This window comes from Ammodytes marinus (genome assembly GCF_949987685.1).
Source record: "Ammodytes marinus genome assembly, chromosome: 23".
Lineage (NCBI taxonomy): Eukaryota > Metazoa > Chordata > Actinopteri > Uranoscopiformes > Ammodytidae > Ammodytes > Ammodytes marinus.
Genome location: NC_137227.1, coordinates 10,955,451 through 10,982,288, shown reverse-complemented (window position 1 = coordinate 10,982,288; position 26,838 = coordinate 10,955,451). Strand labels below are relative to the sequence as shown.

At 41.6% G+C, this 26,838-nt stretch overlaps 1 protein-coding gene across 1 annotated transcript in view; it reads right to left on the bottom strand.

Annotated features, from left to right (window-relative positions):
- Nucleotides 1-26,838, bottom strand: part of afap1 (actin filament associated protein 1) — a 55,217-nt gene that overhangs the window by 7,070 nt on the left and 21,309 nt on the right. Inside the window, exons 4-12 of the mRNA XM_080051899.1 lie at nucleotides 20,100-20,208; nucleotides 19,440-19,651; nucleotides 18,663-18,842; nucleotides 11,254-11,340; nucleotides 9,307-9,382; nucleotides 4,552-4,704; nucleotides 3,803-4,014; nucleotides 2,966-3,111; nucleotides 2,704-2,818 (exon numbers count right to left, since the gene is read on the bottom strand). Of these exons, the coding sequence (XP_079908025.1) occupies nucleotides 2,704-2,818; nucleotides 2,966-3,111; nucleotides 3,803-4,014; nucleotides 4,552-4,704; nucleotides 9,307-9,382; nucleotides 11,254-11,340; nucleotides 18,663-18,842; nucleotides 19,440-19,651; nucleotides 20,100-20,208 (1,290 nt within the window). The remainder of the gene's footprint in view (nucleotides 1-2,703; nucleotides 2,819-2,965; nucleotides 3,112-3,802; nucleotides 4,015-4,551; nucleotides 4,705-9,306; nucleotides 9,383-11,253; nucleotides 11,341-18,662; nucleotides 18,843-19,439; nucleotides 19,652-20,099; nucleotides 20,209-26,838) is intronic.

Genomic DNA, 26,838 nt, shown 5'->3' with positions numbered 1-26,838 from the left:
TGTAGCTCAACTTTGGTCTCCACCACGTCCTGAGAAAAATATCTGTCTGTTGAGCTGCCACATGCTCCACTGTGTTCACCAAGCTGGTTTCAAGGTAATGTACAGAGGGTTTAACAAAGCTTTTTGACCAAACAACAACCAAACAGCTGCCTAAAAAAAAGTGATTTTGACAACAAGCACTCTCCAGAATCACGGACTGCACCTTTAAGGATATACAATCCTAATTCTTTAAAACCCAACATAGATCTAGAGTTAAAAAATGGCTTGAAGTTTAAGTCCACCCTTATTACTTCTTGCTGGTGCTTTGTGGTTGGTGGAGGCCATGTTAACACCCCCGGGCCCCGCCGCACACAGCACACACATCAAAGGGCTGGCGGGTGTGCAGGCGGAGCAACGTACAACTCTGTGTGGTGACTTATGTGGCCGTGGAGGCAGGGTGGCACTTAGAGCCCGGCTGTAAAAATATAAATTACACTCGCGGCTGATGCTCAGCGTAAAGGAAGAGGGAGGAAGCACACTATGTGGGACAACCACACACACACACACACACACACACACAGACTGTACATACATTTTATATACATTCTATATACACTCTATACACATTCACTACTGTTCTTTTACTACACACAAACTGACACAAATCTGGCTACAACAGGAGCTCATGCAAGAGCTTTCTGCATAAGTATTTAAGGAACCAAGCCCAAACGTGATCGGTTTCAGATATTATTGATATTAAATCAGTGATCGCTATTGGGTGTAAAAAAGCTTTGACTGGGGCATGTCTAATTGGAGGAGAAGCAGATGTTGAGTGTTGGACTCGGGAATGGTTTCAGGCCCGGTCATGGTGCTAATTAAATTACTGTGAACGCTGTGCAATGGCTGATGGGAAAAGAAGAGGAGAAACCCTGTGTGTGTGGCCAACTTCAACACCTCAGCTGCTCACTCACAGCAGGAATAACAAACAGAATCCCCTCATTGTTCTAGCCAAGCACCTCTCGCTTTCATTTGTTCACGCTGCATGGAAATTAGTGGATGAGGTGATGGCAGACAGACTTCTCCCTTGGGAGACACACATGTATCAACTCCAGTTGTTTATCATCCGTTTGTTTAAATAACATTTTGATAAGAATTTCCGATGCCAAGCAGACTTAAATACAGTACATTAAAGATCACCTTTTAGGCAAAATGCACTTTTTAGCATTACTATGGGTCTCCGATGTGACCACAGAATCCCAAAGTATGCGAAAAAACTAATTTTTCTCTTTTTCTCCACCTCCAGCTTTCTGGAAATCTATTTTTTGTATATTAACAATGTCTCTTCTCTGCGGATTTTAGCCTCTTTCAGCTCATTGTTTTGGTTTTCAGACAAGCTTGGACAAACAGCCTTTGTACACGAGCTGCCCAGAACCGAGCAGTTAGCGACTAGCTAGTGAACATAGTGAAGCATTGAGCTGCTAAACAGCCACATACTGTATTTCCCTCAGGAGTTGGTGACTGAATCAGAGCGGGAGGGAGAGTTTATATTAGATATACAGTTACCTGTACATGTATTAGGGAACACAAAAGTGACTCCAAACGAACGATAAAGTTGCTGCAGAAGCAAACCAGTTCACTCAGGGTGATAACATGTCCATACAACATGTTGAAAAAAGCGTCAAAAACTGACTTTGCCTCCACCTTTCCAGAAGGACAAACATTCCCTTTTGCCTGACATTGTGCTTTGCTGCTCTGAATGTCTGTGTAATTACCACTAAGTAGAGGCAGTCTGTGCTATTTTCAAACACAAGACCAGAGTTACCAACATGGGGAACACAATGAGACTGAATGAGACATTACAAAAGGGGAAAATAGACATTAAAAAGGATAACAGTGTGAAGAGGAAGACAGTGAGGGTTGAGAAGCGTTAGTGTTAGTCACCTGAGTGGTGGCTTTAGGTTTAGTATCAGCATTGAGGAACTTAGAAGAGATTTTAGACACAGGGGTTTTGTAGTGAGTGGTAGAGGTAGAGGAAGACTTGGGAGGAAAGCGACGGGCCAGTTTTGGCGAGGGCATGTTCTCATAGAGGTCAGCATTCTCATAGTGCACCTCCTCTTTCAGCTGGCGCCCCCCTGTGCTGGGAGTGGAGTACTGCGCCTCCGGCTCCTTCAGGTAGACCAGGCAAGCACGCAAGCAAGCAAGCAGAGAGGAAGAGACGTAACACATAACGTAAAAGGAAAATATTTTAAAAAGAGAACAGAAAGGGAGAGACGACAGAAGTATAGAGTTAGTTGCACAGGATTATCATACCAAGCGGTATTAGTAAATATATAACAATTACAGGAGCCACATTGACATTTTAACATTTACTAAATCACAGTATAGGTGGGCAATATGGCCTCGCACAAAACAACATGGCTAACTGCATAGGGATCTTCATCTGGGTAAACCGTCATGATCAGTAGTCACAATGGCCACTATCATGGCTGAAATGTAGCAGATTTTTCCTATACAGAATTTTACCATTAAATAATTCCCATAGTTTATCTGACAATGATATATTGATGTGAAAGGGGCTACATATAGCACCTTTAACACTATGCAGAAAAGTTAAAAGCAGTTAGGAAAGAGAGCAAAGATCAAAGTAGACGATAAGAATTTGAAACACTGCTAGAAACTATGTTTTGAGCAGTATGTGTCTATGTACAGTATGGCTGGCCTTACCATTCCATTTATGGGCACGTCGTCATAGTGCAGAGCCATACCAGTGGGGCAGGCGTAGCCGTTGACTGGGTTGTCCAGGTATGGGTTAGGAGAGACGGCACGCTTACTGGTGAAACTGTGAGGAGAAAGCATGCAGATTATAATACTTGATTATAATTCTATACCTCAGATTGTTCAAACAGACCTGTTAGAATATAAAATACAGCACTTGAGTTAGCATTTTCATCACTGTTTAAAGTGTGTGTGTGTGTGTGTGTCTCACCAGAAGGACTGCTTGGCCAGCTGGATGACGTTGGCAGTGGTCTCCACGTCGATGTAGTCGTAGTGCAGGGTAGCTGGGTCTGTGGTGGAGCCCGTCTCAGCCAATAGAACGCCCAGCCAGCGACCCATAGACTCAGAGGACGACGCCTGGAGGGAAAGAGGACACGGTTACAGGAAGTCAATCACACAGGGTTATGTGGTGCCAAATCATAGTTGAGACGGCAGCTAGAGCTTAAAGTAACAACAGGACCTAAAGTAGCTTTCTGATGAGATATGGATTTTTATTTTATTTATTTTTCATCATTAAATCATGAATTGAATTTCTTCAGTCAGAAAGCATTTATTGTCATCGTGTAGGAATGCAACATAATTAGTTGAGGATGCATTCCAACATGAAAACACAATATACAGAACATTTTGTAGGATTATAGGCAATAAATAAATTAATATCAAAGTATTTAAAGTGCAGCAATTTAAAGAGCTCTTTTGGTCTGTTATAGGAACTGGTAACTTGTTTCTTGTTACTGTCAATCAAACTCTTAGTAATGTTATGGTTTTACAAGGGAAGGAGATGGAAACAAACGCCTAGTAGAGGACAGTGTGCAGACATATGTGAGGAAATACAATCAAACACACACACAAGTCAGTGTTGGGTGGAGGAGACACTTTACCACATGAGAAAAAGACAAAAAGGAGGACAACTGACCACTAATATATTCTCGGGGCATTTCTGCTGATTGATGGCAATGGAGTTTTAAGTCGCTGAATATATAACACAAATCAATACAAATCTCTTTAGAAGAAGCATTTTATAAAGGACTGTTGAAAGGCAGCTGACCTCCAGTACTGCCACCTCCTGGCCGTTGCGGAGCAGGCGGAAGGCGAAGGGGTGCTTGTGGTCGAGGCCGGGGCTGACCTCACAGCCTCGGAGGGGCAGAGAGGCGATGTGGCTCTTCAGGTCGTCACGGTCCTTGTGCAGGAGCAGCTGGTTGTCCTTCAGGCGGCACCAGCGCTCACGCCAGCGGTTATTGGACAGCACGTTCAAGTAGCCTGTCAAGTCAAAAGCAAAAAACAGTCATGTAGAGGGGAAAGATACAAAGAGTACTAGCCTCTGGTGGTTGCAGTCCATAGTGTGTGATTTTAAACCCAATATTATTATTTTATTGTTTGGTCATTTTAACTTTTCACTTGGTTTGGTGACACGTCCAATCTGTTGTTGCTTCCCATTGTGAAGCGCTTTGTGACCCTGGTCTGCGAAGGGCGCTCTATAAATAAAGCTTACTTACTTACTTACTTACATTGTAAACACTAGTTTGTTTTAAGAATGATTTGACCTTTAAAAGGTGGAGGCAGAGATTCACAACGCTTGTTGTGAAAATCACTTTTTGTCATACATACGTACCAGTTTACAGAGCCTAGGCTGTGTATTAACACCAGTTTTCTTTTTCAATGCACACATTGTATGGACAGGTAGCTGATCATGAGGAGAAATTCACTGATTTTGAACAAAGTTTTTTTTTTTTTTTACAAAAAGCATTCTCCAGAATAGCTGACTCCACCTTTAAGGTAAACAACTTTAAGTCTTACCGCATGTGGGCACGTCTTCCTCTGCTGACGAGGTCTGTTCATCGGTGGACGGCTTCTTCTTCCCCAGACCGATGATCTTAGTGATCTTCTTCCCCGCTCCTTTCCCCACCGTGCCTGACTTCTGCTCTGACTTGGAGTTTTTTTTTCCTTTTCCTAAACGACAGACAGACAGAGAGATTGTGAATTTAATTATATGACATTAGATAAGGGGGAAATTAGTCAACAGCTGTGTAATGTCCTTTTCGAAGGAGTCCTGTGCTCTACCAGAAAATAACTAAGTTATGCGCTCATTTGTGTTGATGGAATTAGGTTTGCACAGGGGTAAGAAAGAGAGCGTTATGTCTTGAATCTATTGCTGAAAGTACCCTTACTTGGTAGTTGGGGTATAAGCCAAATACCCTTTGGGACTGCCTGGTACCCAAACGAAAGCGTGACAAAAATAGGTACCCTTCCCTGTCTTTTGACAGTTCGAAACACAAATAATTGTGTGCTGTGCAGCACCATACCAAACCGAATTGTACTGCTTCATAATCAGTTGCATTGGGCTTATTCAGACACATGTAGGTTTAAAGGCTAAAGCTCTTTGTTGGTGCCAAGATTTCAATCATGGTCCTCTGGTCTAGTTTACTGTATATCCATAGAGAGAAAGAAAGAGGGATGATTCACTGTGTGCACATTCTGCAGGAATGAGGGCAAAAGGGTCAGCCAGGTCCCAGGAGGCCATGTCTGTCTGTGACCGTCTGACTGTCTAAATGAGGAACATAGCTGCTGCTTGGCTCACTTTATTTTAGATACTGTGGTCTGTGGTGTAAGAAGAAACGAAAAAAGAAAGTAGCGGTGAAAAGACGTGATAGGGTGATGTCACACATGCAGTAGAACAGGACCAAAGCTGTGACTTTTGACTTTTCTCAACCGCGAGATATGGAGACAGCGGAGAAGTGGGAGAGGGCAAGTAAAGAATTCCACTTCACTGATGTCATGGTGCTGAGGCTGCTAACAGTGAGTGTCTGGACTGACACACACACACACTGACACACACACACACACACACACACACACACACCCTATCCGCTGCATGAAACAGCACTCAGCTATACAGTGAGTGTCTGGACTGACACACACACACACTGACACACACTGACACACACACACACACACACACAGACACACACACACAGCTATTGAGAGATATTGAATAGTAGTCCGGGCTGATATAGCAGTGACTTTGTATCCAATTCTCTTTGGCACTCACAAGCTTCTGTTTCAAAAATTTTTCCATAATGCATTTTCCTCCCAGATATGATGCGACAACTGCCATGGCGACTGCCTTAATTAAATAGGAAGCCGTCTGCACTCAATTTTAGTTGTACGTTTTTTTTCTTTCCTCGTAATATGAATAGTATACAAAACACACGACGCAAGCCTGAGGTGGAAAGCAGACACGCAGATGTGAAAGCGATTCAAACCCTTTTTTAAAGAAGGAATTATTATTATAATTTTTTCCCCATCAGGAGACGAGGAGTAGGGAAACTCTGATCAGGTAAAATTTGATTCCATTAAATCAGCTCTTTTTGTTACCAGCTATGGAAAGAATGTGGCTGATTAAGCTGAGGAGATGGTTTCAGGAGTGATCGAGGGGAATGACGTAAAAAAAAAAACAGTAACCCAGCGGAGTGTGTTATGGTCATTTCACAGATATAAATGATCTCTTCTGTTTCCTGTACCACAATTAGCATTTGCAGAGATGAAAAGTTTTATTTTTTAAAGTGTCCTGAAGTGGTCTAATCAGTTTTACCAAAGGTGTGAAGATTAGAAAACAAACACAAGAGTCAAAGACACAGCTACATGGGGGCGCCCTTAGCTCAGTTGGTAGGGCGTCCCCCCCATGGGCCTCGGCCAGCAGCGGACCCGGGTTCGATTCCAGCCCGCGGTCGTTCTCTGCATGTCACTCCCCTCTCTGCCCCATTTCAACTCTGTCTCTACACTATCAATAAAGCATAAAAATGCAACAAAAAAAATTAAATAAAAAAGACACAGCTACATCGATTTACAGCCACATTTGCTCAATGCTGCCTGAAACCTTGACACTGTGCACAATGTGTAGCAGCATATACTTACTGGATAGCATTAGCTGCTAACACCTCTTGTAAAGCACACAGGTCCCTGATAGCTCCCACACTCTGCTAAATGCTAAATGGAACAGAAAATGGTTCTTCAAGCTGATGCGATGGAAAAACCTCTTTGAGTTTCAATAAGAACCATTTCTTTCCTGTGTGCAGTTGTATTAAGATTGAAGGACACGACATTGCTAAAATAACCCGATTTAAAAAGACAAAACACTGACTCTGGAAACAAAGAAAACAGTACCCAATCAGCAGCATTTCAGGGTAGTATTTCTCTATTCTTTGGGGGGACTAGTGCATCTCAAACCATATTTACAATAGTTGGTTTGGCAGTGTAGTAGTATCTATTTCTGGGGCTTTTCCTTGGAAATAATTGAAATAAGAATTCAAGAAATCCTGTTGAATCTTAATCAATATTAAATACAACCAAGTGAATTTCCTAACTAATCAGCTTTCAATCCCAGTGTAACAAACTCTGACTAGATATTTAAAAAAAAAACTGCTAGGATTCTGTTGTTGCAGCTGGAACCCGAGGAATGCAGAACCTGAGTTGTATATCAATGCTTGAATCAGCTTTGACCTACAGTGTCTGACCATAACAATAAGTCAACATTACGTATTTGACCTGAGACAGTTGTAAGTTATTAGTTTGGTGACAGCTTGGCCCAGACAGCATTATGTCAGATGATAGAATCCCTTAGCAATGGGAACACATGTGCTTTTTAGGAAAAGTCATGAGTAGCTCAAGATTCCAAGGCACTTTTCTTTATTAAGAGTCGCCCAGAAATAATATATGAGCAGCAATAAGACATAAATTCTGAGGTTTTGCTGTGTAAGCATAGACCAATATACGGAAAGTAGAGTGAGAACTAAACCAAGGGGTTATGTAACTTGAATGTGGTGTCACAGATAACTGCTTAGCTAATGGAGCTTTACACTTTTCTTTCACCATTCAACCATCTAAACCGGGAGGGTGAGAATGATGACTGATACAAAGTGAATTATGGTTCCATACATTTTGCTACATGTAACAGGCCAGAAAAGGTTAAGACCTACCTCCCTGGAGAAGTAATCAACAGTTTTATATGAGTGCACTGGGCTCATCTGGGAGATCATTTCACCATAGTTTCAGGGAAATGACACACAAACATTTGACACATTACACAACCAGGTCCATGAATCACGGCTCTGTGCTGACTCCAGAAAAAAAAACACCAAACTGGATTGGAAGCTTTAAACAGAACTGCTGATGGGAAATCTGTTTCAGGTAAAATGAACCAATCTTAAAGTGCATAACTTCTGTTGCCCCCATGGGGAATTCTGAGTAATAACAACCACACTGTCGGCACATCTACTTGAGGTAAGCCTTCGGTGATCAGGCATGGATTGTATACCTTCTGCTGTACATCCAGGATTTTTCTTTGCAGTAGAATCAACAATTAAAACATTTCTTAGACGCTTCTTGGTATTTTTCTGAAGCTCCTGCACCAGTCTCAGGGGGGGACACCAGTGTGTAAACGCTGCCATACTGAGAAATACAGAGATAGTTAAGTGGAGCTTAATCATCCTTGTGTCAACTGGTTTGGCAATGGTTTGAATGTAACCACACTTTCATTTATATGAAAAAGTTACGCACTATAGCTTTAGTGTTTCATTTAAGGTGACATAATAAGTCGAGCTGACAAGTAAAATGAAATCCCTCTCCCTATGGAATATCTCCTGCTGAGCAAACAGGCGGTAAATAATCAGAGGCCATTTCAAGCGAGTCTCTTTGTTTTGGCCTCTAGGCCAGGCGGGGAAGACCATCTCTGTGGAAAAACCACGTTAAATCAATCCAAATGCTCATTCCACATGCTCTGTGCATTGTTATTAATGGCTGACCTTTCAGAGATTCCCCTATGAATGGTGAGGCAGATTAATGGGGGGGGAAGGCAGCCGCAATATCTTTAGGTCTTGAACTGGGTCCAAGTTGAAAACAATCCCCTTGTGTTAGTCCAAGGAAACAACAATTGATAATGTCCTACCCCTCATTGAACTAAACTATTGTTGTTGCGCTTTAGGGCTACAATTATTGGCATTTAAAAGATTGCACTGTGACTGCAGCGTTTTATTGAGGGGATTTCACTCTATGAAATTAGATTGACTGAACACATAAGCATTCACAGATGTACAACCATCATACAAACGTGACAAAACAACCCAAAAAAGTTTCTATATACCGTATGTTTTCATTCAGAAATAAGACGTTTTAAATTATTTTCTTGGAGGTCAATCTCACACACAGCACAGATTATAAGACTCTCTATTTTGGTTTGTGACCAAAACAATAATGTCATTCATAATGGGGTCAGTAGGTGGTTTCAATTCCTGCCTCTGCTTAAAAACAGTGCAAGAAAACTGCAAAATCTTTTAACATCCTTCCCCTTCATCCATGGCCACCATTGTTGCTAATTTTAACTATCCAGTTCATGTTCTTTAGAATCCAATTAACCAGAAATCTTTTTTTTCCTTTGGGGATTTTCTTAGGAAAGTCCTTCCAGACATGTTGTGTTGTGCCACAAAAACTTAGTAACAGATGTTCAAAACCAGGAAAATGTTACAATATTTGGTACACTTTGCTGTGGACTCTCACCTTGGTCCTTGCAGTCGCTGTGTCCGTTCTCATGGGGCACCTCGCCGTCGGAGCTGGGCCTGTCACACGATGCTTTCTATCAGGCGGGAAGACCACGCACCAGAGGGAGAATGGATACACAAGAGGGTACAAAGTGAGCAAAACTGTACTATCCTGAAAAAAAGACAAGTTGTTAAAAGGTATTGACTCACAAACCTAGCTTTCTAACTGCTTTAAGGGTTTTTGCATACCGTAAAAACACTTAAAAAGATGGAGTCAGCGATTCTCGAGAATGTGAATTGTCAAAATCACCTTTTCTCAAAATCAGTTAATATCTCCTCTCGCTACTAGTCTGTATTATCAGTACAAAAGAAATCCAATGTTAATACACAGACTTTGTAAAGGGGCATGCTGCTTGCTACGGTGGCCCCTTTGTTAAAATACCATTTGTTTATATACCAGTGTAGAGAGCCAACGCTGTGTTAACACTGGATTCTTTATCAAGGCACATACACGGATTGAGAAGGGATATTCACTGATTTTAACAGAGAGTGAATTTGGCAACAAGCTTTCATCAGAATTGCTGATTTCACCTTTAAGTTAATAATTAGGATGGGTTCTGGGTAAGTTTGTGCCAAGTTTGGAGCAGTGTGTCTTTAAAAAGCCTCTGTTATGGATCATTTTCCACCACTAAACACACATGCATATATGCACACAAATATGTGCCGGGCGTGGGTACAGTATGTCTCCGGCGTTTACTGCAATTTTACCTGCTTTTACCCAATGAAAGCCAATAACGCAGTGTTTTTACCTGCAGCTCCCTACGTTTTCCCCTCCTTTGCCATGCGGAACACAGTGTTATTTGGCCAACAGCTTTTACTAGCCTTTGTGGTTGTGTTTGATTGTGCCAAGAAAAGGGGCCCTGATGGGATGGAGGGATATTTGCAAATGTGTGTCTACTATTGCAAGTAGACAAATATTTACAAGCCGGTTATTATGTCCAATCAAGCCATCACTGAGGAACACAAAAAATATACTATGGCCTCTAAGGTTCACAAGAATTCACCAAATTATTAATAGGACATGGGTCATCAAATCTGCTCATCAAATCTTAACTCTATTTAAATCTCTAGTTAACCTAAAACTGCCCTTATCAATATTTTCATTTTACCGTAATGATTGATTAAATGTTTTTGTGCAACGTAGAAAAAATGGCATCATGGTGACAAACCCACACAGAGTTTTCTGAATTCCCCCTTAATCTCTTTTGAGAGTTTTGGCGTCTTAAGGCTCATTGTTTCGGTTTTACAACTTCAACATTTTGGTTGAGTCTCACGGCTCTCATCAAGCTTTTGTTCAGTAAATGGGAAACTTATTGCGTGTTTCCGTACTAAAGCTTGTTCTTCTGACCCCAAAGGGTAAGTAAATAAATGACTGCTTCCTCAAAAGATGTAATAAAAAATAACGAAAACAAGAATAATTTTGTTTGACGAGGCACAAAAACTGTAAATCAACAGGTGTAGCCTAGACAAGTTTTGCTCAACTTATTGCTCAAATACTAAAAAGGTCTTGATTCAAAATTATTTAGTTCAAAGGGTTAAAATAGTAATATAAATATAAATCAAAATTTGGGAGAAAAACCAATACATTATTCCAACTGAGACTACCATGGCGTGATTCACTTGAGTGAAGTTGGGACACCCAGACCGTTGTGGTTATGTGGACACAAAAAGTACAATGTGTGCTTTAGTGAGTCATTAGAAATGAGGGTCACCACTCAATGATCTCTCTATTATAAATAACTGCTGGATTATTGAGTGCGGAAGCTTTCTCTTACAAAGGATTTTTGTCCAAGTAAATTGTTTTGCCTTTTTGTCATATACCTTACATGTTAAAGCTGAAGAGCCACCACTGATATAGCATCTGCTGGTCATTACAGCACCTAGTGCAGTGTATGGGTGTGTTTACCTTCTCCAGTTCTGGTTTGTGCACAGGTGATCCAGATCCAGGTCCATCCAAGTCCACACTCCCATTTAGACACACCTCTCTCATCACCTGGAATATAACATAAGGAAATACAGCATCAGCTAATGAGGCTGCAGTTCACATTCTACAAGTGGAAAGTGGACTATCACACACATTTTGAACACTGCAGATTCCAATCTACAGTATCTCACAAAAGTGAGTACACCCCTCACATTTCTTCAAATATTTCATTATATCTTTCCATGCGACAACACTGAATAAATGACACTTTGATGCAATGTCAAGTAGTCAGTGTACAGCTTGTATAACAGTGTAAATTTACTGTCCCCTCAAAATAACTCGACACACAGCCATTAATGTCTAAACTGTTGGCAACAAAAGTGAGTACACCCCTAAGAAAAAATGTCCAAATTGGGCCCAAAGTGTCAATATTTTGTTTTGCCATCATTATTTTCTAGCACTGCCTTAACCCTCTTGGGCATGTAGTTCACTAGAGCTTCACAGGTTGCAACTGGAACCCTCTTCTACCCATTCATGACAACATCAAGGAGCTGGTGGATATTAGAGTCCTTGCGCTCCTCCATCTCCCATTTGAGGATGCCCCAAAGATGCTCAATAGGGTTTAAGACTGGAGACATGCTTGGCCAGTCCATAACTTTTACCCTCAGCTTCTTTAGCAAGCCAGTGGTCGTTCGGAGGGGTGTTTGGGGTCGTTATCATGTTGCAGTACTGCCCTGCGGCCCAGTTTATGAAGGGAGGGGATCATGCTCTGCTTCAGTATGTCACAGTACATGTTAGAATTCAATGAACTGTAGATCCCCAGTGCTGGCAGCACTCATGCAGCCCCAGACCATGACACTCCATCCACCATGCTTGACTCTAGGCAAGACACACTTGTCTTTGTACTCCTCACCTGGTTGCCGCTCCACACTCTTAACACCATCTGAACCAAATAAATGTATTTTGGTCTCATCAGACCACAGGACATGGTTGCAGTAATCCATGTCCGTAGTCTGTTTGTCTTCAGCAAACTTTTTGTGGGGTTTCTTTTGCATCATCTTTAGAATAGGCTTCCTTCTGGGATGACAGCCATGCAGACCAGTATGATGCAGAGTGCGGCGTATGGTCTGAGCACTGACATGTTGACCCCCCACCCCTTCAAGCCCTTCAGCAATGCTGGCAGCACTCATACGTCTATTTTCCAAAGCCAACCTCTGTGCACGACGCTGACCACGTGCACTCAACCTTCGTAAACTGGGCCGCAGGGTGGTATTGCAACATGATAACGACCCCAAACACACCTCCAAGACGACCAGTGGCTTGCTAAAAAAGCTGAGGGTAAAGGTTATGGCCTGGCCAAGCATGTCTCCAGACCTAAACCCTATTGAGCATCTTTGGGGCATCCTCAAACAGAAGGTGGAGGAGCGCAAGGTCTTTAATATCCACCAGCTCTGTGATGCTGTCATAAATGGGTGGAAGAGGGTTCCAGTTGCAACCTGTGAAGCTCTAGTGAACTACATGCCCAAGAGGGTTAAGGCAGTGCTGGAAAATAATGGTGGCCACACAAAATATTTACACTTTGGGCCCAATTTGTAAAATTTTTCTAAGGGGTGTACTCACTTTTGTTGCCAGCAGTTTAGACATTAATGGCTGTGTGTCGAGTTATTTTGAGGGGACAGTAAATTTACACGTTTATACAAGCTGTACACTGACTACTTAACATTGTATCAAAGTGTCATTTATTCAGTGTTGTCCCATGGAAAGATATAAAGAAAAATGTGAAGAAATGTGAGGGGTGTACTCACTTTTGTGAGATACTGTATATGCTGCCATGTTTGGAATGTTAGGGTCCTGACCGTGATTATGTCAAATGGGGTGGATCACTGAAATGTATATTAAAAATCGTAAGATATTTCCTCACACCATTTCCACATAATTAAGCGTCTCATTCCTTCAGCTTAGGAAAGCATGCCTGGGGTAATGCAGGCCACATGTATAGTGAGAGTACTCCCTCCTCTCTCATATCCCATCATGCCACTGGATGGGAGCCAAGAGATCAGATGCACACAGCCTAAGCAGTGAATAAGGTAGAGACTAGAGTGTGCATGCATTGCATTCGTGGAGGTTTCGTGGGTGTCTGCTACACACATTAGACACCACAGACTTTTTACTAGGTCCATGGAATCCTTATGCAATAAGGTCCGGCGAGTAGTTGAATGAGATCTGCAGGGCTGTGGATGGGGCGCCAGAGTGCATTAACGTGACCGTGTTGGACTCCAGGACCTGGCAACCCACCGTCAGATCTGGCAACCCCAGGCGTGTGGTGGTGACAAGAGGGTGTGTGTGGGGAGATGGGAGCGGCGGGTAGTGGGAAATGAGATTTTAGTCAAACCGCTGTGTGTGCAACTCACTCTCTGACACACACACACACGTTTGTATGGCTATAGTTGTGAGGACACTCATTCCCTAGCCTGTTACCAACCATCAAAACTAATGCCTCATTTGCACCGAGCAGAGCCGCTCGGTACGGTGCGGCTCTGTCTGCTGGGTAATAAGCTATTGTCAGTACTCCAAGCCGTCTGAAAGGGTGCCGAGAAGTTGGAGCTACACACCGTTGATTGGTCGAAAGAATAATTTTTGTGTTAAACCGCCACGTGTAGTCACCTCGGCAGGAGTGAATGGAGACTTGTGTTTAGCAAAAAATGTCGGGGCAGCACTCTGTTAATTGTGTGGTGTTTTTCCTCTTCATAAAATAAATGAGTGGGCTACAAACTGTGTCCCGCTGCTACGATGTCACCATATAGTTACGGAGCGCTGTTCACTCACTGTGACCTCCGGCTTGCACCGAACCATGTGCATTCACCAGCGCTCTGACCTGAGCTACTTTGCTCTGTGGATACGAGGCATAAATGCCTAAACCGAACCCTCACACTAACACTTACCTAAACCTAATTCATGCCTGAACCATTAAACCAGATCTTAACCCTCTAACAGCCCTTTAAAGGCCTGTCCCAAAGTGAGAACCTGCCAAAGTGTCATCACTTTTCAGAAATGTCCTCACTCTTAAGGTCTAAAACACAAATTGTTTCTCACAAAAACAGTTGAAGCAAACACACACACATGCACACAGTCCCCCCTCGTCTTTTCCACAAGCATTCTGAAGCATCTCTGGCCGCGCAGAAGAACTCCTCAGCTCATTGGTTTTGGCTTGGACGGAGCATAATTGGGTTTCGCGGGGGAAATGACAGACTGTGGCTCCATTGGTTTGGCTCAGAGCGCACTTTAGAGGCCGGAGAACGGGACAGACGGCACATAATGTCTATCTCCCACTGGAGAGCAAGTGTTGCCAAACTAAGGGTACTGCTACGTAGGATCTGGTGATATATTACAAATCAAACTGTAGGAGGTAGTGGGGACTGCGTGCGGTAGTTTTTTGGGGTGCAGAAACACTATTTTCAATAAAGGAATATGCTGGTGATTGACAAGTTATAGCTGCACTGCTTAAGGCATTGAAGTTGTTCCAATGCACATGCATGGCCCCGCGACCGCACATTTCTCATTTTTCATGCTATGAAATTAGCTGGAAAGCCAACATACACTGGACTATTTTAACCCATTTCAAAGTATTGTATAAGTACAGTGAGAATGTGAAAACTTTATGTATTCCAAGTAACAGTAAATGTTAGTAGTATAAAAAGTCTTCCCTTAAGCTATACAGTATTTCGCAAAACATGACAAATCTGATACAGCTTTTATCATTAATGATAGATTTGTTCATGTAATGGCATATAATAGGGCTTTTTGTTGACCGTTTCCATAAAAATTATCAGAAATCTTTCACGGTGCTCTGTGGGCTCCAACCATTTTGCCTTTGGCTGCACTCACTATGCACCACCGAGGCATGAAAGCTGAGGGGTCGTTTTTTAACTTGGTTGTACTTACTTTATTTATTCCTTTCATTGTGAATGTTTTGCGGTGTATTTGTGTGGTTTTGTGCTGCAGAATGCTGGAGGGGTGTAGAATAGTTGCACTGTTTATTTTATTTTTTTCAAGGGAAAATGAAGCCAAAGCATGTTTTTTAGTCAATATCCTTTTTTTCTTTTGGGGGAGAAGGAGCATCTTAGGGTTTCAAGTCATCTTGTTGCCAAATGTCTTTTTCTCTTTATTTGGAACTCCCTAACCGCAGCACTTCAAATTAATCATGAATGGAAATGTTATTTTTAAAGAGGGATCAGTGATGTAGTCACGGACGATGCGGTCCCTGTCATTGAGTTTTTTAATTTTTTTGGGTGCATCTGTGGTATCACTGTTTGTGTTTTGTGCCGTGTTGTTGTGTGTATTTTCTTGCAGACTTCTTGTGTGTTTATATATATATATATCAAGTGAGAGTCATTACAGATTAGTTCAGGCTATGAACGTTGTCTTATGTGCCATAGGTTATTGCTATCCACTTGCCAATATAACAATATACATCAAAATATAAATGCAATGATAGGGAAATACAACGAATAGACATGCACTGTTAAACAGTATAATGGACTGCCAAGGTGGCGTTTGAAGGCACAAGCGGTAAACATGGAACTCACTTTCCCTAAACGTAGTGCCGAAAAAACGACAAGGAAAAGGAAGTCAGGAGGAAAGAGAAATGACAATATTAAGAGACAAAAGTCGGTCATGTTGTAGTCTAAAGCAAAATGATGAAAACGTAGACGGAAAGGGGGAAAAGGGAATGAAATGCAAACAATCTTCAAGAAAATAAGCATTGGGAAGGTTTAGGTTGGAGAATGAAGTAAAGACACAATATGGACATGTGTGTTCCATAAACACATCGTTAGCAGATGTCTGGGAGAATCATTACTGTAACTTAGGAAAACCCTCTGGTGCTCTCCAAGCTTTCCCTTCTTCCACTCTGCTCCTGTCATTACTTTCTTTCCCATTCTTATTCCTCTTCCTTCCTCTCACCTTGCTTCCTCTTCCCTTCCTTTACCAGCACTTCCTCTTTCCATCATCCCTCCTTTATCCTTTCTATTTACTAAATGCCATTTTGCATGGCTTCGCAATGACACGCTGTTGGCTGGGCTGATTTCAACCAGGCTGGGAAAATGTCGTAAGAATAGCTCCAAAGGAAAAGTGAGTGGAATAATGAATAAATGAGTAAGTGCTAAATACAAAGTGTTCCTAGCAACATAATATCCAAACACAGACACAAAGGGATGCTAATCTCTCTGGATTGATGCCATCATTACACACACACACACAGCAGACTAGGTGGTCCAACCCTCCCTCACTCTACTTTTAAAGGGATAGTTGAGTATTTTTAAGTGGGTTTGTATGAGGTACTTATGTATAGTTAGTCTGTTCTCCCAAGATATCACTGTAGCAGAAGTCAGCATTGTACTGTTGCAACTATAATCATGCAATAACTATGCATAAGTACCTCATACAACCCCACTTCAGAAAATACTGAACTATCCCTTTAAGGACATCAATACAGCTCAAACAGACCCTAACTCTGTGAGCGCACGACCACAGCCAACTGGATGTGACGAGCGCTGATTGCAGCCACACGTTGCTATCGGCTCAATATGTTTCCAATATATCAAGGCACCTGACTAAATATGCAACAGAGAAACAGTTTCCCCAAGCGACAATTAGTGCAGTCGTTACAGACAGTCTGGGCGGTATACAGAGATTTGTATATTTTCACGGGTCTGGTTGAGACTGCCTGCAGATACCTCGGGCCCAGACGATGGTTATACCTGCCTCAGCCAAACAATAAACAACGGCTAATTGCCTTGCCGGGCGAGTAATCGAATCAAGAAGACAAAATACAAACGGTTTGATCTGTGTTTCCTGACAGCAATAAACATGGAATAGTTGAAACTGCAGGAGAGAGCCCGGTTATCAAAGGCTCTGTAATGCCTAACAAGACATTTTCAAAGATGTTATGTAACTGGGAAAAAAACACCAAAACTTATTGGACATTCCGTTGGTTGCAGCTAAAAATAATTCACCCAGGAAATAGTAACATCACAAGATGGACATCACAATGGACATTTACGAGATGGAAAAGATAACGGCCTTTGTCAAGCAATTTACCTCACACTAAGAAAAATGGAGTCACTATGTAACGCCCCACAGGCTTGATTTTGTTTTCACAGATCATTAGTTATTTTGTAAGCAGACTACTGCCTAACTATTCATAGTTCCCTTTAATTCAATCTCATTTCTTTATTGTACTGCGTCGGTATGTGTAAGCTTTTGAAATAGACAATTTAAAGATTGTGAGTTCACACAGTGGATACGATACAGTATATGCTGCGGAAATGTTTGACACTAAATATCTTTAAAAAAAAATAAAATGCAGGAGAAAGTCACAAAACAAACACTCTAAACACTGGGCGAGACTGCTCCACATTTCGTTTTCTGTTGACTCCAAAAAGCCTGTTGGTAAAACCCATAGCAAAGGGGGAATTGAGTTGGCAGAGGCTAGCAGGCGCAAACAATTACTAAAATACCATTGCACAAATGGACAAAGGAGGTGGGGGGATCTTAAAATAGCACACAATACCTAGCCAGGGAAAAAACAAAGAATTCCAGGAGATTCTCATGAGAGGAGAGGGGAGCAGAGGTGAGGAGGAAGAGGAGGCTGCGGGGGTTTCTTTGTAAATCCAAAGACCAGATGAGGCCCTGTCTTTTCCTCCTGCCATTGAAAGAGAAAGACACTGCGGCGCTGGCACTCGCACTAACAAACGAATGGACGCAGGGGTTTGGAAAAGCACGGAAAAGCGCCGGCCCGGACCCTTTTTGATGTCGGTTTGTTTTTCAGAGTTTGTCGGGCGGCCAGACGGAGAGATCAGAGAGTGAAAGACAAGACGAGGGGTGTGTGTGTGTGTGTGTGTGTGTGTGTGTGTGTGTGTGGAGGGGCTGAGAAAGAATGTGTGAGAGACGGAGAGAGATCAGAAGACTACAAACCAAACATCTTCACATCAGTCAAACCCAGCAGAACCACCTGTTCATAACACACTATTCATACAATGGCCGGAAAAGACCCGTCCTGAAGTTATTCTTATACAATACACAGCTACGCCCTTTATTCTTCAACACTAGGAGCACAATTAATGTTGTAGTGCAGCTAATTTTTGACAGCAACTTCGCAAAAAAATTAATCTTTCAGGCAATAGCCCTTCCCTCTAGTCTGAACCGTGCTGCAATGATCTATGTTGAGCTCCAACAGAAGAGTTGCCGTCACGGCCATATGAGATCACGTCTTTTGGTGACATTGTACTATAAGGAAGTCTGCTTTATTAAAAACTATTGGTTTTCTACACGTAAGTATTAAAGGGTAGGGGAAAGTGAAAAACATGTCACTGTGGTCTTCCTAGTGTTACCTTGAGCCACTCCTCGGCCTGCTCTTTGCTCTGCACAGCCAGAACCAGAGCGTCGGCCCCCTGGTGGACGATCCTCAGCTCGTGCTTCTTCTTCTTGCCGTCTTTGGGGACGTGGTTGATGCTGCAGCCCGACAAACACAACTCCATCTGAGGGGTGTGGTCTTTGGACGACTTGTAACACTGGAGGGATGAGAAATGGGGGGGGGGGGGGGGGGTAAGATTAAACTGGAAGAAAAAAATCATCAGTGGGTTTTCTATTGCAGATCAGTGTAAACAAGGCATTATATAATAAGTCACCATAATAAGTCACAATGTGCATGTGTACCCCCGGGGATCAACAAGTTAGATTTAAGACGTTTTAATAACTTTTATATGAAATGAAATGCCAGCGTAAAAGTAGGAAGGATAAAAAAGGGATTTAATGTACTTTTAATATACTCACATTGATATACTGTAAGAATTGCTTTGTTAAGTGTGTATACTCTATATAAAAAAGTGCTTATCTGTCACATAACGACCCCTCCCCAAGTATTCATTTAATCCTACAAAACAGCAAACAAACAAGTAAGACTTGTAAAGAAAGTTCAATAGTATTTCAGTGAAATGTAATACTTTTAAAGCCTTATTTTGAGAATATAAATTCAATGCTTTTTGAATGCTTTCAAGACCCTGCTGGTACCCTGTATAAACAAGTATATATAGAGATCATAAGTGGGAGCCCTTGAAATAAACCTTGAGTGTGTGCTACCATGTACATACAGTCAAGTGTCCCTTTACCAGCAGTTTGTTATCTTTGATGACACAGAGGAGTTTGGTCCACTGGCCGAAGCGTTTCTTGCGCAGCAGGAATGCACAGATGCGGGCGTCCTTCACCAGATCCATTGAGGCCTCCTCTGACGGCCACTGGTGACGCATCTTCTGGCCCTTTCCATCCTCCTCTTCCTCGTCATACGACTCATAGGAGCTGCTCATGGCGTCCGAGTCGTAGTCTGAGAGGGAAATAGACTATTGGTTTTCTATATACAGCCACTTTTTTGCCAAATTACAAGTAAAGCATTTACTGTTGATTTTCACATTAAAAGTTGGTCAGCCATTCTGGAGGAACGCTTGTTGTCAAAATCACTTTTTGTCAAAATCAGTGAATATGCACTACAGCTACTGTGTGTTCACTGAAAAAAGGCTAGGCTCTGTAAACGAGCATGTTGCTAGCTATGGTGGGCCTCTTTGTTTACATACCATGTTTGTATGGTGTACACACCCATTTACAGAGCCTAGGCTGTGTATTAACACCAGATTTATTTTCAGCTCAAACATAGTATATTCACTGATTTTGACAACAAGCTTCTCCAGAATTGACGACTCCACCTTTAACTACTGTCTGAGATCCAGCTATGAGTAGGTATGTCAGTGATTTGTGTTAATGAGACCGTCACTCACTGGAGGTGATGTATTCCGGAGCCTTTCCAGGACTTAAAGGAACCGCTTCCTCATAGTAGCCTTCTGGTAGAGATGAGCTGGGTAGGGGTGGTGGGCCATTGTTTGGAGGCTGCAGAGAGAACACAAGTTTCCATTGATTAATGAGGAGTTAAAGGTCACATATTGTACTAATTTGCAGGTTCAAAACTGTAATTTGGGTTTCTCCTAGAAACAGTTTTCTTGGTGTAGTGTCCAAAAAAAACGTTATATTTCTCATGGGGCCATTGCTTAATCTCCTCTTTTCAGCCTCTGTCTGAAACGACATGTTTAAGAGCCAGTATCTTTCAGCCCCGCCTTCCAAAAAGTCCAGTCTGCTCTGATTGGCCCTGAATATAACTGACATTTAGATTCACCACTCAAACAGAGGTCAAAGTTAATGTGAATCCATACAGAAATAATGAATCATTATATGGGTCTCACTGGGGATAACAATCAAACATGACCTCCTCTGCAATTTATCAGTTGTTAGGATTGTTAGAATTAGTTGGCTGAGATGTGTGGCTTCTTTGGCATGGGAGAGGAGTCACTTTAAAAATAAATTCTTTAGATCAAATAATAGACTATATATGGCACGCCATTCATAATCTTATCAGGATGCACTTGTAATAATTAGCCTTACAAGGGTCAATGCCAAACAGAGGCAACCACTGTGCATAGACATAAATGGCATTTTTACAGTTAAACGCAAAAATATGAAAAGAGACTATGAGACTGGAGGAGAATGCTTGTGAGGAAGAAAAGACAATAATTTGAAGGTAGTGTGTGCCAGAGAAAACAAGCGAGCTGCCAAAAGACGTGTTGGTTAAAGAAACCTAACCTGAAGTCTTTGTTATGGCCATTTAATATTGACTGGAACTGAACTTAAGAGTGATTTGATAAGCAAAATAAGCAAAGCAAAGCTGAGAATTGTATTTGTGACTGAAGACCCTACGAAAAAGGTGTTGAAGTTATTGCACATTGAATAATTAAGTCCTGAATGGTTTTAAAGATACGTTATGGTATTATCCAGCAGAGCTGATGGCAAGAGCGAAAAGAGAAAGAGCGAGAGAGAGAGAGAGAGAGCGAGAGAGAGAGAGAGAGAGAACGTGTGATGGGGGTGAGAGGGTGGAAAATGAGACCTCCTTTGTTTGGACGTGTTCTCTTTGGCATCCCCCAGCCCTACAAATCCAGTTGTTGGAGCACGGGATCAACTGCACAGCCTGACGTGATCCGCCTTGGCTGCCAGCGCTGTGCACCTCTTATTCTCTAAAGTTTCATCTCTCTGGACATAATAGCTCTGTGGCTATAAACATTTTACCTGATAATCTGTCTCACTGGTAGGCATACATCAAAGTTGTGTTTTAAGCATTTTAATTGTCATTTTCAACTTTGGTTTTATCAAAGTTAAAACTGACATGAAAAACATACAACTTGAGTTGTTGTCCTGCTGTCTCATGTCAACATTTCTTCTGTGAAAAAGCACTTTGCATTGTTTTTCACTGATTTGGGGATTTTTTTTGTCCCTAGTGGGTAAGAGGATGCGTGACGTTACTGATGCCAACTGGCTGTTCCATTCAGACAATTGGAAATAAGGATCTTCTCCCAAAGTACTGTGTATTAACACAAAACAGTGCTTTTAAAACACTGCCTAAAGGGGCCTAGTGGAGAGTTGCATGGGCCACTAAAAGCAATGTTTCTTCTGGAGCCTAATTCTAATAATAAGTAGGAGCCAGTACCAGACAACCGCAAAGTGCATGAAATGTTGTCAAGCTGTAAAGACCTTAAAAGGCCACACTGTAAGTCTCCTTGAAAGCCCTTTTCACAAGGACCATGACCAAGCTGCCATGGCTGCAGACTTTTTTTCTCCTATGGAAAACCCCTTTGATTTCTCTTTTCATTTCATTTACTGGTGGCAGAGCCGATTTTCCGCTGGTTCTAAAAGGGGGAGAAACCCCACAACTGTTATGACACTCTACGCGCTATGGGCCATTGGTAACAGCTGACCCAATGAGCCGTGAGTGCTGCAGTGATGTCAGCATCCATCGCCGTAGCAACGTGGAACATTCATAAAAAGGGCTGGCTGACGCCTCAATGGCTGACTTCTTCAAAGTGCAGAAAGTATGTGTCACTGTGCCGTGTCGGTGGACGGTCCTGCATTACAGTCATTCTGCCATAAATGATGTGCAATGAAAGAGTACTATTGAATTGAGTTAGAATGAGGATATTGCAGAAGCAATAGAATTCCAAGAAACAGACTAATCTGTATCTAATCTAATAGAGAAGATTACATCTCTTTTGACCTAAAAAGCTTTACTGAATATTAGAGATATTTTGCTAGGAGCTATTTCATTATTCTTTGGATGAACGCTGGATGTATTGTGTGTCTATGATAGCCTTGGGTGTGCAGATTATAAATCAGTCTTTTTTAATGTTCGTTCAACATTTTGTAAAAATGGGCTTGGAATGCAAGACCAAGTGTCAATTCTGTACTTAGGTCATGTGCTGAAGTTGCATTTGCTGGAGAAGGCTTCGGGATATGGTTGAAAGTTCCATCATGAGAAAAATACTACTTGAACCTCAGTGGTGGTGAAAAGTAGCCTGGAAATCCAGATCCACATCTAGAACGATATAGGGTCTGGCCACGATCAATAGACCTTCCCAACTCAAGGGGCGGCACCTACGCGTGCATTTCAAATACCACTGCACGCAATTGGATAGCACTACAACCAATCAGCACATTTTAATTTGCCAACAGATTTCCAGGCTAGGTGAAAAGGTGAAAAATGCTAAAATTACTAATTTAGTAGAATGACACTCTCAGTAGGTAACTCTCGACAGCCTGAAACCGCGTCTCTGAAAACTCCACTCGCCTTATTACTCCTGTGAAATCGAACATAAATCAATGGCACATTTTTAAGTATTGGAGCCAAGTCCTTATCATTAAAAAGTTGCAGTCAAGCCCTAAAACACACAAATTCCGGAGATGAAAGATAAATACTGATGATGAATCGCAGGCCTACGACACCATCTGCGCAACAGTCCATTAGAAAATTGAAACTCATTGACCTGACCTTTTTTAAATCAGTTTTCTCCAACATTCCCATTCATAAGTATCTGCCACCTTCACAAGTCATTGAGCATCTAGCACTAAACTTGCCTTTTTCTTCAAGACTCAATTTACCATACAACATTGTTTTGCGAAAGCATTATTGGCGAACTGTGCACAATGCAAAGTTGAGTTTATTCTGTCTCTTGTCTCAATACAACCCTTCTACTCCATCAGTCCTGTTCTTCATCCTGACTGTTTCTCTTTTTTTAATCTTCTAGCAGGAACCTTATCACATCTCCTTTGAGGGAAACAGCCGTTTTGGTGAACTCATTCCTTGGCAGGAATACGCTGCCTTGCTAAACTCCAGCGCCGCCAGCGTTCTCCTCCCTACCCCGACCCTTAAAAGAAAGAAAAAGGTCCCCCAGAGAGGAAGACTAGAGGAGAGAAAGGCAGAGAATCGAAAAGAACTACAGCACTCAGCATTCGACGGTAGAACAATAAGCTATCGGGCTTGTGAAGTGGATGTGCAAGTTGAGTTGTTTGCGTTGGTGGAGGAAGGTCGTTGAAATGAGGTCTGTAAATTCGTATCTGACATTGCAATGTCTTCCTTTCCAAAACCTTTAAGCAAACAATACCATTAATAATCATGCAAAAGCCGGCTCTTTGGGTAAGCATTTTTCCCTGAGTGCAGCAGAATACATTACACTCCAGTGTGATCCAATCGCTCTGCTATGCAGTGACTCAAACCTTAGAGGCACTTGGATGAGGACACGCTGCAGTGCACACAATTGTATATGGATATGTATATATATACACAAGCTTTGCTTGCAATCCCTGAAACAACAGCATGGCCTTATCACTTAAGTGATCAGCAGAGAACTTACGCTAACACACAGACACTGAACCTTACAGGAGTTCACTGCCTTCACAATGCAACACTCTGTAGACCATAAACACACCCTGCATAAAAACGCAAAGATCTGTATTCTGCTGCTGGCAAACTGATCTGCCTCAAATGTTCTATAGATCTCCCAAAAATGTGCTCACCAAGCTTCTATCTTCACAGACAAGTTTCCTTCATCCAATTCAAATTAGATAAGATAAGATTGCACTGTAATCATCCTTCAAGGTGGAAGTTATGACAATAATAATTGTGCATTTCTTCAAAATGTGGTTAGTGTTTTCAGATAATTTGAAATGACAGTCCAGGACTGTAAGGTAGAACTAGCACTGCTTGGCACAAAAAATAGGATGGTTGAAGAATCCAACAGTGTGTATTTTTTCCAAACATCTTGTATCTGTCCGCTTGTGTTTCCTTGAGAAATGTTATTGTCAAATTTGAAAAGTGAAAGAGAAGAAGAACTTAAAACAAAATTGAAAAATGCAAGCAACGTTGCAAACAGCGACTCCTCCATAATATTTTCAAACCTTATGGAACTCCTAACCGTCGTAAAGCAATTCAATTTTAAAAGAGTTTTAAAAAGGTTGTCATGCCCTGTCATGGTCTAGAAACTTGTTCCTCCCTGACAAGAATACATTTCTAGAGGAAGCACTGCTAGCATTAGAAGGGCAGCATGTACAGGTCATGTGAATGGATGCATATCAGAAATGTCAGAATTCCACAGTCATAATGTGTAATTAGGTAGTGGTAAAGGAGTCCTGACCTTGGTTTGGATACTTGGAGTGGGAGGTTTTGTCTGCTGCTCTAGCTCTGGCCTCAAACTCACATCTAAACAATTATGCCAAGACTCATTTTTTTGCCCTGCGTAGGAGGACTGAACTTGAATAAATGTTTTTGCCATGGTGCCAATGGGATGCTGGAATGGTTGAAGTGAGTGGACACAGGAAGTCCACTCCCTTAAGAGCGGCTTTGGAACAGGAAAACTGCATTTCCAATGGTTCTTGGCAAATGACCCAATGTAAAAGCACATACAGTATGTTTCCAGCTGGTGCCAATCCTAACAAATTCTTTAAATTGTATTTGACGGCGAACAATGCTGAATGAAACCGATTTGAAATCTAACTGGGGGCTGGGTTAGTACTGTATTGGTGAATGACAAAGTAAAGGCTGTGCTCTTTTAGTAGAAGTCTCTTGTTAATTTAATGGTCTTAGATACATTTCATGAGTAGTTCCAAAACCTGGATAGGCCTGACTTGATCAAAGTAGAATCATCAGGTCAAAAGATGAAAAAATAGTTTGAAAATATTTGGTCCTTTATCAAAATGTCAGAAAAGCACAAACCTGTGTGTATATAAAAACATAATGACTGAGGTTAACAATAACTCTCAAGGTATCAGTTTTAAAATGATGTTGTGCGCTGTGCTAATTGGAAGCTGAAGTAAACGTAGAATTCTTAAAATACATTACTCAGCCATTTAATTCTAACTCCAACTGTGTACTTTTGGATACTGGGTCAATTTGAGAATAATTTTGTAACCATGGTGTAGTGTGTTGTTGCCAACTGCAATAGCGAAAAAAAATTCATTTGCTTCAGCTCTCCCTGCCTTTCTTTCCAAAATAACAATAGCCAAGGTTAATCGGTATTGTAGTTTTAAGAGCTGTATACCATGCCAATTTGCCCATGGTTGAAACAATTAGAAGTGATGATTGCCTTTAAGTAAGCATTTAGTAATGTTAGTATTTTATTTATTCAAAATATGTATAGATGTTCCTTTGTTGTAGAATATTGAGGATATCATTTAAAGACTCCTATAAAAAGGTACTTATGTTAATCCTTGAATTTCTACAGAATTTTTAACTGAAACTCAAGTATTTCCATTTTAAGGACCCATTGCTGTTAATGAAATTTATATAAAACAATGGAAAGGGTTAAAAAAATTTAACGGTTAGCTTTAAGCTTTGTTTATTCTGAGGAGGGTTTTGCTGAGGCCTACGCTCTTTTCCAGCACCACCCTGCTTCACATCTATACACATTCACATCTGGGAGCTGCACAGTGCAACCACAGTCTTTTACTATTTGCTTCTGGTCGCCCTTCTTCTTGTACAACTGGAGGTTGAGTGCCATGTTCAAGGTCACCTGGATGGTAGTTATTTGAGGGGGTGGGAGGGATTGCCAGCTTCTCCCCTCATTTCCATGCTACCACCACCCATATCTATTCAAGCACATGTGTTTCCAGTCTCGTGTCAATGATTAGATAAACTAAGGACTGACCAAATGTTTCAGATCAGTGGTTGCCGTTCAAGCACACCCCCAAACCTTTGCAATGTTTTTCGAGAAGTTTACAGTAAGTATGATTATTGTCTAACCTTTAGATTTACCTTTTAAAAAGGGCAGGTGGTACTTAAGTGGCCAGATATCCATGTGCGCACAGATTACCTTCCCCCATTTATTCTTCAAAGCTTAAGCATGAGGTCAACCTACAGCAATGAGTTGCAAATTGATGCCAGATTGCAAAAGATTAAAGCAAATAAAATTAAAAGACCATGGTGCTAGCTATCAATTAGACTTCGAGTTGATCCAGTAGGCCATGCCTTTGTCCTGGGATAACCTTGAGAGAACTAACTAACAGAAAACTAGAACACCTGGTGGCGACAGTATGTAAACTACAGGAATGCAGTGGTCTTCAAGGTCGATTCCGGTTAACATAGCCATTTTAAAATTGATGTACTTTGTAAGTCCAAGTCAGTGTTCCCCCTGATATAATCCCATT